Genomic DNA, 15068 nt, shown 5'->3' with positions numbered 1-15068 from the left:
AGTTGTTATTTTTATCATAAATAGTGTTCTTGGTACTCTAGTTATACTTGTCACATACGTAACAAACAACCTGTCACATACGTAACAACAAATCACAATTTTTAACAAGTATTCAAAACATTTTGGTACATTGATTAATTAAGAGTTGTACGTAAATATTAATTAGGAATGCAATTAATTTTATTTTAAATTTTATTGAAGGAAAAATTAACAGAATTTTACCATTATGTACCTAACACTCTGAGGATGAGTGCCTTTCATGTCACAAACGTAACAGCCATAAAAACATGTATTGCTTGGAAAGTAATAAAAATTCTTGTGCCCAATTTTGTATACTTTTGAATTAAATCACCTTCTATACACTGAACTGTGATAAATGTATTTATATAATTTTACTTTAGTGTCACATACGTAACAAAAGAATGGCTGAGTGTATCAATGTGTACAAGAACGTTAAAAAAGTGTTCGGTGAAATAAAAAGTGTATGGGGGTGGTCGTCTGCTTATTTCCAAGACTTAAACATAAATACACGTCATTTACCGTTAAAGTATCAAAATAATAAAAATGAATGAATATTTTACATTTGTACATAGCATCAAAATGTATATGCTGTAAGATTTAGATGTAAGTGATAAGCTGTATAACAAGGTACAACAGTTTTTAAAGTACATTAGGTACACTAAATGAATTAATCCAATCTGAAATCTCCATATGTACTAAATAAATGCGCACATGATAACAATATTGCTCGGCTATATTTTGTAATCATCAGTATTTCATAATCAATGACAATACTGAAATACCTTGTCACAATGAGATTATAGACATTTTGCATGGTCAGTTGTTAGTAAAATATATTTTATAACATTTTCATGTACACTTTAATAACATATTCAATATGTTAAACTCATATTAACAGAGAAAAATAAGAAATCATAGATGTAGACATTTTTACTTCTTTCGTCTTCTTTGATATAATTATTACTATTTTTGAACAACAAACCATACTTAGACCTAATCCAGGCATCTGGTTAAATGATAAACATTATGATACATCGGAAATACCATTACATGAGTAACATAATATAATATAGAGCACTATATATATATTGATGTCGAATATAATGTCGTAAAAATAAGACATTTTAAAAATTTATTTAAATGACAGATTTTTGAAGTGCATTATATTTATTGAAACTGAAATTCAGTTTGAAAAAGAATTTATAATCTGAGCACGCAACCATAATCAAGAATCTCTGAAGAGATCACCAAACACACAAATTTGTTCATTGCCACGAGCAAATAATAAATCGAAAATATTCTTACCGATATAAGACAAAACTCAATTCAATAAAATAATTCTAAATATTCTACAGCCTATGAAACCATTAACGAGAAGTTCATAGTGCTATGAATACTTATTTGTATATGTTCAAGCTACATGTGAGTTGTATACCATGCCTACAGACCAATATCTCGACAAATTATACGTCAAATAAATACAATTCATTAAAATTGCTACAAAAGTTTTGAGGCATCATAAGTTACAAAATTTGTGTTTGAAATATTCTATATGTAAACTGTATGAGGCCATGGTGCCGATAAACCTAAAACACAAGGAACTTGTGAATCTTTTGTCTTGTATAATTTATGCTTGCACTTGTTCGTTTTAATTATTGATTTAATTCACTAATTATTTACATAAGATAAATTAATATAATATTAGTTAGGCAAGGCTCACGTCCACTCTTTCATGTAGGAGGGCGGTTGCTCAATAACGGGGAGGTATTCTAGCGGGTACGCGGGTGGTGGAGGGAACTGCTGGGAGTAGCTGGGAGGCTTAGATAGAGGTGATGGCGGGGGGTAGTGAGGGGGTTTGCTGGGGGGTGGTGGTAGCTCAGGGGGGCGCATCCTTTTGTTCTTGTAGCGACGGTTCTGGAACCAGATCTTCACCTGAGTGGGTGACAATTTGATGGAGTTGGCCATGAGTTCTCGCTCAGGCGCCGATAGGTAGCGCTGCTGCTTGAATCGCCGCTCCAGCTCGTACACCTGCGCCTGCGCACAAGAGTATGAATCATCTAATGAGTCATTAACTTCTAGTAGACATTTGGTGAGCTGAATATCCAGACATAGTAGTATAAATACAGTATAATATATGTCTGAGTTCTGCAGTCATCTATGCCATAGTTACTGGTTGCGATCGGTTTGAATGGTTTTATTGGAAGTAAAAGCGCCAAGGAAAACCGACTTCATGCGAGATATGTTTTTGTAAAAACCGGGTAAATCAAACTCAACAAAGAGAATAAAGAACAGGCCTACACATCCGGCTGTAATCAAACAGCGTTGAATTATACTCCACAAAATTTTAAAATCCTTTACGTCCCTATGTTTGGCCAGAGAATTCTCATATTAAACATACGATTAATGCGTGTCCAAAGGTTTTCCAGTATTTTTTGTAAAGTCTTACGACATCTTTACGTCTTTATGGGGCATTTCCCATGATACTACAACTAAAAGTAAGGTCGTAAAAGTGTCTGTAGTACAGCCAGCTCTTAATAAAGACTGTCATGTAGTATAAGCAATTCAAGTTTATTCATAGTCTATATATAATTTCAAATTATAGCGTTATTACAGCTTATTAAAATTATAGATTTTATCACATGATAGCTATTTACGTTATAGGGTCGTGATCGGCAATAATACAAACATAATCTTCTAAAAACTCCGTTTTGAGGTTATATTTGTAATAAGCATAAATGTATACGTTGTACTTGGCAGCTAGTGTTCAAAGTATCCTAAGTGAATTTGGAAATAGAAATATCTCACACACTAAAGTGATCGGTTGAACACCAATTTTAAATTTTTATGAAAAAAAATGTTTGATATTTTAAACTGATTTCCTAAAGTAGAAATTTCTCACGTTTGGTTTATGCAACATTGTACGGTCTATTATGTCCATATATTCTTGTCGTTGTTTGTCTGTCCGTCTGTGCTCTTATAACTCTTGGTAGAAAGGTTCTAAAGAGTTGAACCATATCATCCTCTTGGTCCAAGCAAGAACTCTATTGATTATACAGTCAAAGTCAGTAAAGTTGAAAATACAGGCTAGTTATAGTCAGGTTGGGTTCTCTCAGATCCTTCAATACTCGGTCATATAGGTGTAAAAAACTTAAGAAAAGCTTAATAGTGGCTTAATATTAACAATTAATTTTTGTGTTCACAAAAAAGTTAGTATTACTGGTTTGGAATTGTTGAGGCCACCTTGCAACATCAGTTTTTGAATTAGGTTTAATATTTTAGATACGAATGTAATCATATACCTTTGTTTTTAACTCTGAGTTCAATAGTACAAAATACTTCTCGATAGCCAACACCAGAAGTTATTAAGAATAAATACAATTTTTAAGTATGTAATTTTACTATCCGAAGTTCTGTTATTGTGCTACATAGCTTCTGAAACATAAAACTTGCTCTAACGTTTAAAATAAATTATTACGTGTGTAAGTATTAAACGTAGGTTTCAAGATGGCGATCTTACACAGATTTTAGGAGCATTCCATTAAATATTATTAATAGAATGAATATGAACACTACTACTTTGAACTGATACCTACTAAATACGTCACCCGCATGTTATAAACGAGTGTGTTAGTTATATCCATTTAATTTTTTTTCATATTAATTATATTACTTTAAGAAACACTGTGTAAAGATTATTTAGAAATTCAGACTATTCATTTAAAATATTTACATATTTACAAAATGTTTACGATTATAAAATATTTTGTAACGTTTTAAAGTGGCATGGCTTCCAAATCTCTTCTTTTTGATATTTGATTATTTGGATGATATTTTCAAAATCTACTTTTCTTCCGACGAAGAAGGGATATTTAAATTTGTTTTTATAGATATTCAAGACCAATTTCCAATTTGTTGAACAATTCGTAATTCCTATATACACATTTGTAAAAGGTAAACTAATATTTAAAAAATGCTTGGTGCAAGTATTTTTGAAATAAAAGTTTGCTTACCAAGTAACTTGGTAAAAGTTACCAGTGACCTTTCAATAACCTTGTTAAGTAATAGTGTACGTACAAGATGTTATTCGTTCAAAATTTTCAGCTCTGTAAGCAGCAAATATATTGTAATTCCATGTATCCCCATAAAGGCCTTTCCATAAACTTAATGTTTTATTTTGTTTATTAAAACAGATAGTTGCACTGTAACCAAGATACGATTACGGAATTTGAACGGAGGATTGCAAAAGTAACGAAGTTTATAAAATGTCTCTTGTGTCCAAAATGTTATTTGTATGATTGAATTTGAAATTATTGATAATTAGTATAGCCATATAAACTCTCAAACTCAAATATCCATTGAGCCCCTACATAAATGTTTGAAAATTAATTTGAATATAACTACGAATTAAGAATGTGTAGAAAATATAATTTTAATATCCAAGATACAATAGTTTAGTAGATAATTACAATTATCAATCAATCAGTTTACTTGGTGGGAATGGTTTCGATAAACGGCATTCATCATCATCGTATGTTTGTACTAATTCCGGTTGGACAACATGAGTTCAATAGTTTTGAGTAAACAGTTTTGGACTTTAATAGTTAATTGAATCGAAATTACTTTTTACTTACTTGTGTAAAAAGAATTCTTGGTTTCCTCTTGGCTCTGGACTTCGAATGGATTTTCTTCTGTGAACTCTGACTTTTGGTCACTACTTCTGAAACAAGCATGTTTACACTGAATGTTTACATTAACGTAATAATTACACAATAGCCTTACTTCAAGTGTGAAGGGCTGAAAATACCTGTGTGTCAGATGTGAATAATAATAAGTTAAATTAAAATAAAGCTAAATTACAGTTATTTATTAAATATTTTTACAAGAGGGGTCAACTAATTCAAATTAATTTATTTACACGGAAAACGCTTTTTTACATAAGCAAAACTCCGAAAATACAATAACAATTAACAAATAACGATTTTATTTTTAATCTTTGCTAGGTGAAATGAATAGTCACTACGTGCAAGTAACGTCTGTGTATGACGTCTTTTTACTGACTGCCAATAACTCGAGGTAAGTAGTACTTAACGTTAAATGAAACTATAATACAAGAAGAGGGAAAGAAATAATGAAAAAGGGATTGATATTTACAACACTGGACCTTTCTAACAACCTAACTCATTCTATTCCTACACGCGGGGTAATTCGTTGTGCATTAGCGAAGCCTTTCACTTAGTGTTTGGCTAAATTTATATTCTGTGTGTCTGACCGTAGGAGATCTCGAAAGCGAATTAAGCTACAAACTTGAAATTTGGCATGAAACCCAACATAAACTTCGTCGATGATGTCACTCGGCCATTAGTAATGCCTATCACTCAAAGGGATATTAGTATATTGAGAAGTAATGTGAGCATACAATTTAACATGAACATTGTTTTGATAAGCGTTTATACTGAAAACATTTCCTCGTTCGATGTTTGTCGTTCCTCAATGAATAATGGAAGGATTGTGAATAAAACAGGATTTTCCCGAACATTTGCCATCGTTCAGTGATACAAAAAAATCAGTAACACGATTATAATAACGTTAACATTTTATGTTATACAAAATTATAATAACACGTGAAAATATTTCTCGCATTCATCTGTCCGTTACAGATACAGACTAGCAAGTATTTAGAAAATCTTTCTACGAATGATCACGATCCGAGTAACGTTGAGCATACAGAGCAGCAGCAGCGGAGTAGTTCTGTAAATATAGAGAAAGCTAACTGATTGGTGAATGGCATATTTATTTGACAGACAACAATACATGCATTCAGGCACGGCACAAAACTGACTGACTGACTTAAAGAAATAAAATCTGATCTGATAAGACAAGATAATGATCATTTTTCCCGATATGGTTCAGTAGTTATTGAAGATAAGCTTGTCTATACCGGTAGAAAGTAACTTGAGTAGTATTTAAACTCGTGTTTAAATTACTTAAAAACAGGTTAAAACGTATCTGTCTTTGATATATGGTTAGTAGTCAAACAAATCCATCACTACTAGATAAACCGTAATCAACGTTTACATTTTATAGGGTTTTGTAATTTTATATATGGTACACACTGAAAGTGTTTTAAAAACAGGTGGTAGATATTTTTGAATACCCTAAATAAAAGGTAGGAGAAACAATGGCGTACTAACTACAACAAAACGTCATGAAAATTAGTATTATTGGTTCCATTTCTCAACAATTCAAGGTAAAACCAAACTTTAAAACAATTTGTTTTTAAGAGGCCTATCGATATTGTAATGAAATACTTGTCACACCTTGCTATTTGAATTTGTTATGTTTTACGATTTGGAAATAATCGAAATTATAACCATTAAAACAATAGTAAATTTGCTGAAAAGTGACAACTGTAACATATTTAAAAAAGACTTTGGTAACCTTAAGTAAAAATTTATTTTTACTAAAAAACTTTAACGAAGTAACAGTAAAAAAACTGTAAACCGTACAGCTTGGAGATTTTGGACCACTCAAAATAAATAAATTAAAACTTTTCCAAAATGACCAGTAAATAGAGATAGATTTTAATAAAACGGCTCGACCCACCATTAAACTTTAAAATATTAAAAAAACTACCCCTGCTCTCCAAGTGCCATTTTAAGATAATAAGGTATTTGAATGTTAACAGTTATTTTCACGGACTCTTTCAGGGTCAAAATATGGGGGTTTTCATTAAAACGATGAAGGTACTATTCTCCGTTTAGCCGCTACACACCGCGGGCGGGTGGTCCGCCTCACCCTGAAACATTAATATAATTTGATAATCCTTTTACAATTTTTTAATTAATTAAGTATATTTTAAACATTTATATTTTAGAGTTATATTGATTAAAAAAAATACGTTAACCAAATAGATTTTTGATCAATGTAATTATTCTATAAAAAATAGAATAATTACATTACATAATATAATATACATTCTAATAATAAAATAAAATAAAATAAATAAAATAACATTCATAATAAAATTACATTCTATAATATAAGAATAAAATTTATACATAAAACATTACTTTAATCTCCGAGCACTTTCTTTGGGAATGCAAGCATCTCGTTATTAAAAAGACGTATACTCGTATATCATCCACGAATAGAGTTTATAGAGGATTCTAACTCCTGACATTTAGTTCACGATCTCCGACCTGTAGAAGATTTCAGTTTCTGAAAGCTTCTTGCTTCCGATTTCGGCATATGAGAGCTCACGGTTTGTAGTATTTGCCGGTCTAGCAGAATTTCCTGCTTCTGGAAGTTTATGGACTTTGAAAGCTCTACGTCTATTTAAGCTTCCAGGCTTGAAAGTCCGGTCATCAGATTACTCTCTAATATTTTGACTGGGCATTGCCCACTTTTTGCCTAAGTATACCACCTTTTTAAGTTGGGTATTTCCGAGTCGTACGTATGTCGATGACTGTTCACACCGTGTCGAAATATTGTTTACAAGATTAAATTATTGAAATATTTCCGTATGTCAGTCGGCAGAGGTTAAACCAAAACAGCCATTATCTGCTTAAATTGGTCAAGCGGGAGTTGAACATCAACGACCAATCTCGCAGTAGGCCTAATCAATATGGTTTTTTACCATAGGCTTCCGGAATTTTGGTAATTTCCACACTATCATTGTCATTAACATACATCATGATTCCTAAAGTTTACTTTCAGTTACATTATACGTTTATTATCTAGCCTTTTAAATGTATTTAAACGAATTGCGGTTGGATTACAGTTAACTGTGAGGTCAATTAATATCATATTTACTTTGAATAACTGAAAACCAGAGCTTTCGGAATTAAAAAACTTGAAACAAAATATTAAGTACAGAAAGTTTTGGTGAGAAAAATACTCCAGTAGACCCGAGATGTTATATACGTCTCTATAAACTGCCAGACTATAACAGTAAAAATTAATAATTGAATCATGAATTTAATGAAGATGGATGAACGTGAACAAGTCTTGTTACTGGCACGACCCCGAGAAGCAACTGAAGTTCTGGTGGTCAATTTATTTATTTTAGATATCGAAATGTATAGAGTTCCTTTTATTCGTCGCTTACATAAAAGGCGCCATATTGTACGCTAATTGCAATTCAAATTGTACCATAATATGTGTATTGTTTATTCATATAAGTCAAAGATGGAATTTGAAAACTGCAACTGTACATACGTACTTAGAATGGACCCTCCGTAACGTCTATGTAGAAGTCGATTGGTTAGATCTAATTGATTATTCGTAATAATGCAAGTGTTAAGGGATTCACATGGAAAGATTTTGCTTTTTTTTGGGAGTTGCAAGCCTTTTTGTCAGTTTTTGTTACTGTAATTAGACAATTACAAATACATTTTCTGATAATACGTATCAGGCGGAACCTATAAAATACGTCAAATACCAAATAATATCTTTATGTATGAGAAGACATCATGGTAATTTGTTCTCAGCTATTGTTAAAAGTATTGCTGGAATGTCTAAAGTAATTAACCGTAACTAAACTTAAATGTCAATAGAACCTTAACATCTTGAATAATTCCGTTAGCCTATCCGGTCAAAGAAAAAAATAATTCTTTATGAAAAGTAAGCATTTTAAAAACAAGTATATAATGTATGTAATGTTTGTTTTAAAATCAGTATAAAAGGGTGTATAATTGTCTTTGGTAATTCATTTTATCGTTTAGAGAATGTCGCGTCATTTGGAAAGTTGGTGTTGGCTAGTGAAAAATAGTTTAGGAGCAATACAAGTACACACGATTGCTGCTTTAATTGCCACCTATTTGCAATGAAACTTGGCATAATTGCATTTATTACACCTGAACTATTTTATTAGTCGAATATATTTAACCAAGTTTCATTACAGTAAATTTTTATGAACATAATAATTTTTTCTTTATAATAAATACTATTTAATGAAACATCTAAAATAATGATATTTTATACAAGTACACACGATTGCTGCTTTAATTGCCACCTATTTGCAATGAAACTTGGCATAATTGCATTTATTACACCTGAACTATTTTATTAGTCGAATACATTTAACCAAGTTTCATTACAGTAAATTTTTATGAACATAATAATTTTTTCTTTATAATAAATACTATTTAATGAAACATCTAAAATAATGATATTTTATACAAGTACACACGATTGCTGCTTTAATTGCCACCTATTTGCAATCAAACTTGGCATAATTGCATTTATTACACCTGAACTATTTTATTAGTAGAAAACATTTAACCAAGTTTCATTACAGTAAATTTTTATGCACATGATAATTTTTATTTTATAGTAAATACTATTTAATGAAACATCTAAAATAATGATATTTTATATTTAATACTAGAAAATTTTGATCAAAGAAATCCATTTACAATAAAAATAGGTTAAAAATATTATGGCGGTTTAAAAAACAGTTATGAATGAAAATAAGCAATAGAATAGTCGTAAAAACAAATTGCATTAATATTCTCAAAAGTATTAGTGCATATTTGATATTTACAGATGACAGTCACAAAACATCCGAATTTCTTCTGACCATGGCAAAGAAATATTTTGGGTTACAGCATATAGGCTACTCTTTAACCTCGAAATGTCTTGGGGTAATATAAGTTTAGAGTTTTTCGGTGTGTAGTACATCGTAATGTTCTGTAGTTTAAGTAAAGGTTTTTGGTGACAGCTTGTAGGTTGTATTTATTAAATTGTTACACTTAGGTTAATAACGATCAGATTTATGCAGTAGACGCTAAATTGTACTCTCAAAGTACTTTGTATTTTATAATTTTAAATGTTTTGTTCAATGAATACATGGTCATTTTCTTGGTTTGTGTAAATAAAATAATGAAACATTAAGGATTATGTATTACACTCTTGTAATGAACCAAATAAATGTTGCATTTATTGCAATACGCGTAAAACATTCATACGCGTATATACTACGTGTCTATATTTTGAGTGAATCATAACTACTTAGAACATTTCCAGAGATATCTTAGTTGTTATTTTAATTACTTAGTGACACGGTATGCTTGGATGAATAAACGGTTTCTAAAAAATGTAAAATATGTCTCATGCTCTAGTGTTATAGGACAATCTCGCGTTACACGTGATTAAAGCTTAAGTTCCGTTTAGCTGTGGAGTTATTTTTGTTTTTGAGGAAGACCTTTTGATTATTGAATAAACGGTGATTCTCAGTTAAATATGAGTAGAACCCAAATGAATGGACCTGTATGCTTCTACTAGTCATTATTATTTGGAATTATAGAATTATTACATTTTAATGTACGGTACGTAAAAGCATTGCCTACAATGGTAAAGTTCTCCTATTATATATTTTAGGTTTCGTATAAGTTGTCCACTGGCAAAGCTATAAAAAGCCATATTATTACCAATTCCTACTATCAATGGAGACAATTTTATCCTCGAATACATTTGATTGTTTACCAAAATGTTTTGTTAAAATAAACTGGTGGATAAATCAGAACGCTAAATATAATATATAGGCATTACGTACAGGCTAACCTATTTACAAAATACAAAATCACAGATTTCATTTATAACTCTATTTTATCAGATAAATTTTTATTAAATATAATAAATTCGTTAAAAAAATGCAATACAAATATTAAGTTTTGCTACAGATAATTTATTGGTTTTGCTCAGTAAGTAATCTAAAACGAATCCATGGCTACTTAAATTGAAGCTAATGTACTAAGCACGATTAAAATAATGTGACTACTCTAACTGCTGTTACATGTAGTAGTAAAAGTTACCAATGTTTTGACTCCAAATAATTAACTTCTAGAGAACAGAAAATGTTTCAATAATTCAGGCCATTTTGTACCAAGCAATTTTCAACCCAAATCAAGCAATTTAGAGGATATAGACAATTCAATCTGAAAGGTACAAACCGTGTAATAGGAAACAAAAATTGTATCGTGACAAACAATCTACTACATGCTCAAGGAGGACTGTCACTAAAATTGCATGAGTCAGCTAGTTGCAAATGAGCGAGAATACGTATTGCTAATAATTAATATTTATTCATCCAAGTACAAACACAATAAAAAGTGGTCCCTACAAGTAAAAAAATATCCCGTGGACCTACCAAGATAAAAATGTTTCTATTATGGCGCATATCGCCTATTAAATAGAATACGTGCTTGTTAGAACTATGGTTTTTATTTGAATGGTTTTAATATTATAATATTTTATTATTATTATTTTATTATTTTAATATTATTTAATATGGTTTCTTGAGAAAGCATACAAATAACAGTTTATACAAACTATCTCCTATAATTTAACAGTACCTATGGATATATACAGGATTCAAGCTATAGAACACGAAAATATGTCTTGAACAATGGATAGCACGTATTTGCCAGAACATCGAGTTTCATTCAGGTTAGTTTAACCATGAACACTTTGAAATAGCCACCGACTAATAGGAACAAACTCAGTGATTTTTGAAGATCAAAAATAGCGAAAAGTTTGTAAACGTAAAAAGCGTGCAGTAAATAAACAAAAATACTTCTCCACTTTAACAATCCGATCCATACTCGATAACTATATTCGAATTAAATTTATTTTTAATCGGTATAGCATAAGTGTAATAAATAAATACAGAACTTCAAATAAAAATTAATATGTATGCTCACTGATAAATTTCAGAGAAAAAAATTAAAGTTCTGGAACATACAACAAGGAGTGAGCTGGGATTACCGATACAAAGTTGGATTTAATTTGGTTAAGCATAATCGTGATTCGTATTCAGTAGTATATAAATGTTCCCTGGAAATCCAAAATTATTAAAAACTCATATGAGAAGTAAAGCTTAATATTACAAGTATGTGTTTTTAGAAACTCAAAGAGTAGTATTACTACAGTAGTACTGATTTCTTCGGATTGTATTTGTACTCGATTAAGCACATCTGTCTAATAAATTTTCTCTGTGAAATGGAGTTTTACGTATAGAGCATCAAATTTATTTTTGTGGAATGAAGGAATATAATAACAGGTTTGCGTTTAATTTGGTCAAAAGTAACTGTGTCATAAATATTTTATCAAAGTAAAGGCCACAACAAGGCAGAATGTAGAAATGTGTGATTGTTAATGTGGTTTGCAATCTACTTGTCCTGTAGAAATCAGAAATCAGAAATTCTTTATTGTCAGACAGTATAACACTTCAAAATAGCGTCAACAATAATATGTAATAGTTAATTACATTAAGTTATTTTCAGAATAGCCTAATAAAATTAAATATAAAAACGTCAGATTAATTAAAATAGCATTAAAGTTTTTGTCAATGCTAAAATAAAATAAACTAAAGCTTACATAGGTGGCTAGTCTTAACATAAAGCTTAATATAAGCTAGTCTGACCAGAGCACTCGACAAAGTCCCTGACACTGTAGTAAGCCCGCTGTACCAAATTCCGCTTGACCTCCCTCTCAAAAGAAGGACTTGTTTTTGTTTTCATAGAGTCTGTGAGTGCATTATATAGTTTAATGCCGCTGGTTAATAAATGTCTTTAAAAAAAAGGACTTTTAGTAGAGTGAACTAAAAGTCCCACACACATTGAGACATAGATGACGGACAGATCGTATTTCATGGATTCAATTCCAGAATAGCATAAAACGTAAAAAGACCAAGATTTCTGTTTCATTTGAATGGCTTACTTCCTCAGGGCGCTTTAAATTGGATTGAGTTTGGAAGCTGAACTTTTTGGAGGTAACAAATAATCGGGTCTCATAAATAATCAAATTTGTAAAATGTGGTTAGGCGAAAGTATATAATCTTTATATTTCATGGCCTGTTGAAACCAAGCCCTTTGCAAATATCATGTATTCTCCTTTTAAACCCTTATCAACAAACATCATTCTTAATGAAGATATATGCATAATTTGCATACTTTCCAACAGGTTAAATGTTCCTACTTATTACTTCTTAACTGTTTAAAAAGACTATCAATTTTTCTTATTGTTTTTGTTTGTTGAGTTTATCTTAGTCTTCCACAATGGCCTAGTGTTTACTTGCTCAGTTATGGCGTGTATGCGAGATTCCAAAAAGTGAGTGACCCTGATTTGTAAATTTTAATAATTATAATATCAGTCATAATATATCATCAGGTTCACATGACAACTACCTTGATTGTACTTACTTTAATACGAGTACTTTCTGAAAATGACGATGGTACAAAACTGATTTGTACCTACTGGATGGTATGTTATGTTTTAGTATACAAAATAGAATAAAAATTAAAAGTAAAATAATTTATATACGGTATAAAACACAAAATAATTAATTATTTTGATATGTTATGAATATTCTATGGGAATTAGTTTAGATAACATAACCCTATAAGAAAAGCAGTTTTTAAATACCACATATAAATATAGTTTAATTTTCAAGATAAGTAAATTGTCATTACAAACATTTATCAATATCACATTTAGATTTCGTGAAGAACTGACTATGTCTGTAAAGCATGTTGTAACGTGTTGTTTGTTACATATGTTTAAATCTTATCTGATAAACTTATAGAATTAGAATAATGTGGAGAAAAATGTTCAATGTATTTTAGTTGACAGAAATTCTATACTAAAAAATTGTTGTATAAAAGTTTTAAACGTCTTTTATAAGTAAATAGTTTAACTAAATAATAGGATAGCGCTCGTCTTTCTTCAAAAAACTTAGATCATCTTAAATATCTCTAATCTGCCTCTAATATTAGATGATGATTAATCAATTATTTAGATAATTAAAATAAATACGATTAAAATTATGTATTTGATGGAAAAACTGATAACTTACTATCATCTGACGATGAGACTTCCTGGAATGGCGGTGAGAGATGGCTGAGTTGCTGTACATGTTGTGACGTCATACCTGATTCAACGCTCTGATTGGTAGAACTGACACGAGCCGTGTCCTCCCATTGGTCAGCAGGCCGCGCGTTCTCATACTCGCTACAATACATATCACCGTATTGACACTGATTACCAGGTGAGAAGAAATCGTTCAAATTCGGTAAACTCGTTGTAGGCTGTTCGTAAAGAGGGTAGTTCTGTTCGTCATCAAAGGATAGGGAGCTGTCGTAACCGAAGTTTTGATTTTCTTCTGCTAGATTCAGTATGTCTTTGACGGAGAAAGGAGTACCTCCAGCCGCTGTACTGGAGACGGCATAGTTTGCGTTCGAATATTCGCAAGAGCTCAGCTGATTGTTGTGGTAGAAATAGTTCGGGTAACTTTGTAACATGTTGGAACTGTAAAATATTTACTAAGTGACAACAGACATAATTCACCAACTTCGCGTATTAAATATTATATTACAAATCTGGTTAAGAAAATAGAAATAAACTCACTGCTTCAATATTAAAACTTGGTCTTTAAATACGTATAATTAAAACACTTAATCACAATACCCTACACCACACACCTTGTAGATATCCTAGACGCTCTTTGAGCAGACTGTCTGACCACGAACCGTGGACCTCACTTCCTCCCCCCACCGTTCCATCCCTACCCTTGAGTTTCCCCTCCTCCGGAGCTATTAAGCGCCATTTAGTAAGCTATCCGTTGGATTATTGATGCCCCCCCACCCCCACAGCTTTTAAACTCGATCCCGACTTAGATAAACACACGCCTGTTTGAAGAATGTCGGATGGCTCCAGCCTTCTGACCGGAATATAAATCTGGTTTCGTTCAAATGTCAATATTGTTTACTAGAGCAATTTGTGTGGTAGACAATGTAATATAGTAATGCGCCAACATGAACAATTAAAAACATGTTTTTGGGTAACAATGATTCGTGTAAATTTGAAACAGTAGAATGTTTCTAATCAGACAATTGAGATAGTTTATTAAACAGATATAAATCTAACAATTCATAACTGGCTGAAAAAGGTAAAAGCTTCAATTAGTAGTTGGAGAACAAATTATTAGAAATAATTATTATTTTATAGTTATTTGTGTAGATTTATAATTAAATTAGCTATAGTTATAT

At 31.0% G+C, this 15068-nt stretch overlaps 1 protein-coding gene across 2 annotated transcripts; it reads right to left on the bottom strand.

Moving 5' to 3' along the window:
* Positions 1-435: 435 nt before the first annotated feature.
* On the bottom strand, positions 436-14502 carry LOC124359136 (homeobox protein Nkx-2.3-like). Of its 2 annotated transcripts, none has more exons than XM_046811619.1 (3): positions 13877-14502; positions 4653-4738; positions 436-2055 (listed from the first exon to the last, which is right to left on the bottom strand). In XM_046811619.1, the coding sequence occupies exons 1-3, from the start codon at positions 14319-14321 to the stop codon at positions 1738-1740; spliced, it is 849 nt and encodes a 282-aa protein (XP_046667575.1). In that variant the 5' UTR covers positions 14322-14502; the 3' UTR covers positions 436-1737. The 2 variants fall into 2 exon arrangements, with proteins under 2 accessions (XP_046667575.1, XP_046667576.1); XM_046811620.1 differs by having other exon boundaries at positions 4653-4735.
* Between the last annotated feature and the right edge of the window lie 566 nt (positions 14503-15068).

The sequence above is a fragment of the Homalodisca vitripennis genome, chromosome 4, assembly GCF_021130785.1.
Source record: "Homalodisca vitripennis isolate AUS2020 chromosome 4, UT_GWSS_2.1, whole genome shotgun sequence".
NCBI lineage: Eukaryota > Metazoa > Arthropoda > Insecta > Hemiptera > Cicadellidae > Homalodisca > Homalodisca vitripennis.
The sequence above is the reverse complement of the archived record's forward strand: the minus strand, read 5'-3'. Positions and strand labels throughout refer to the sequence as shown.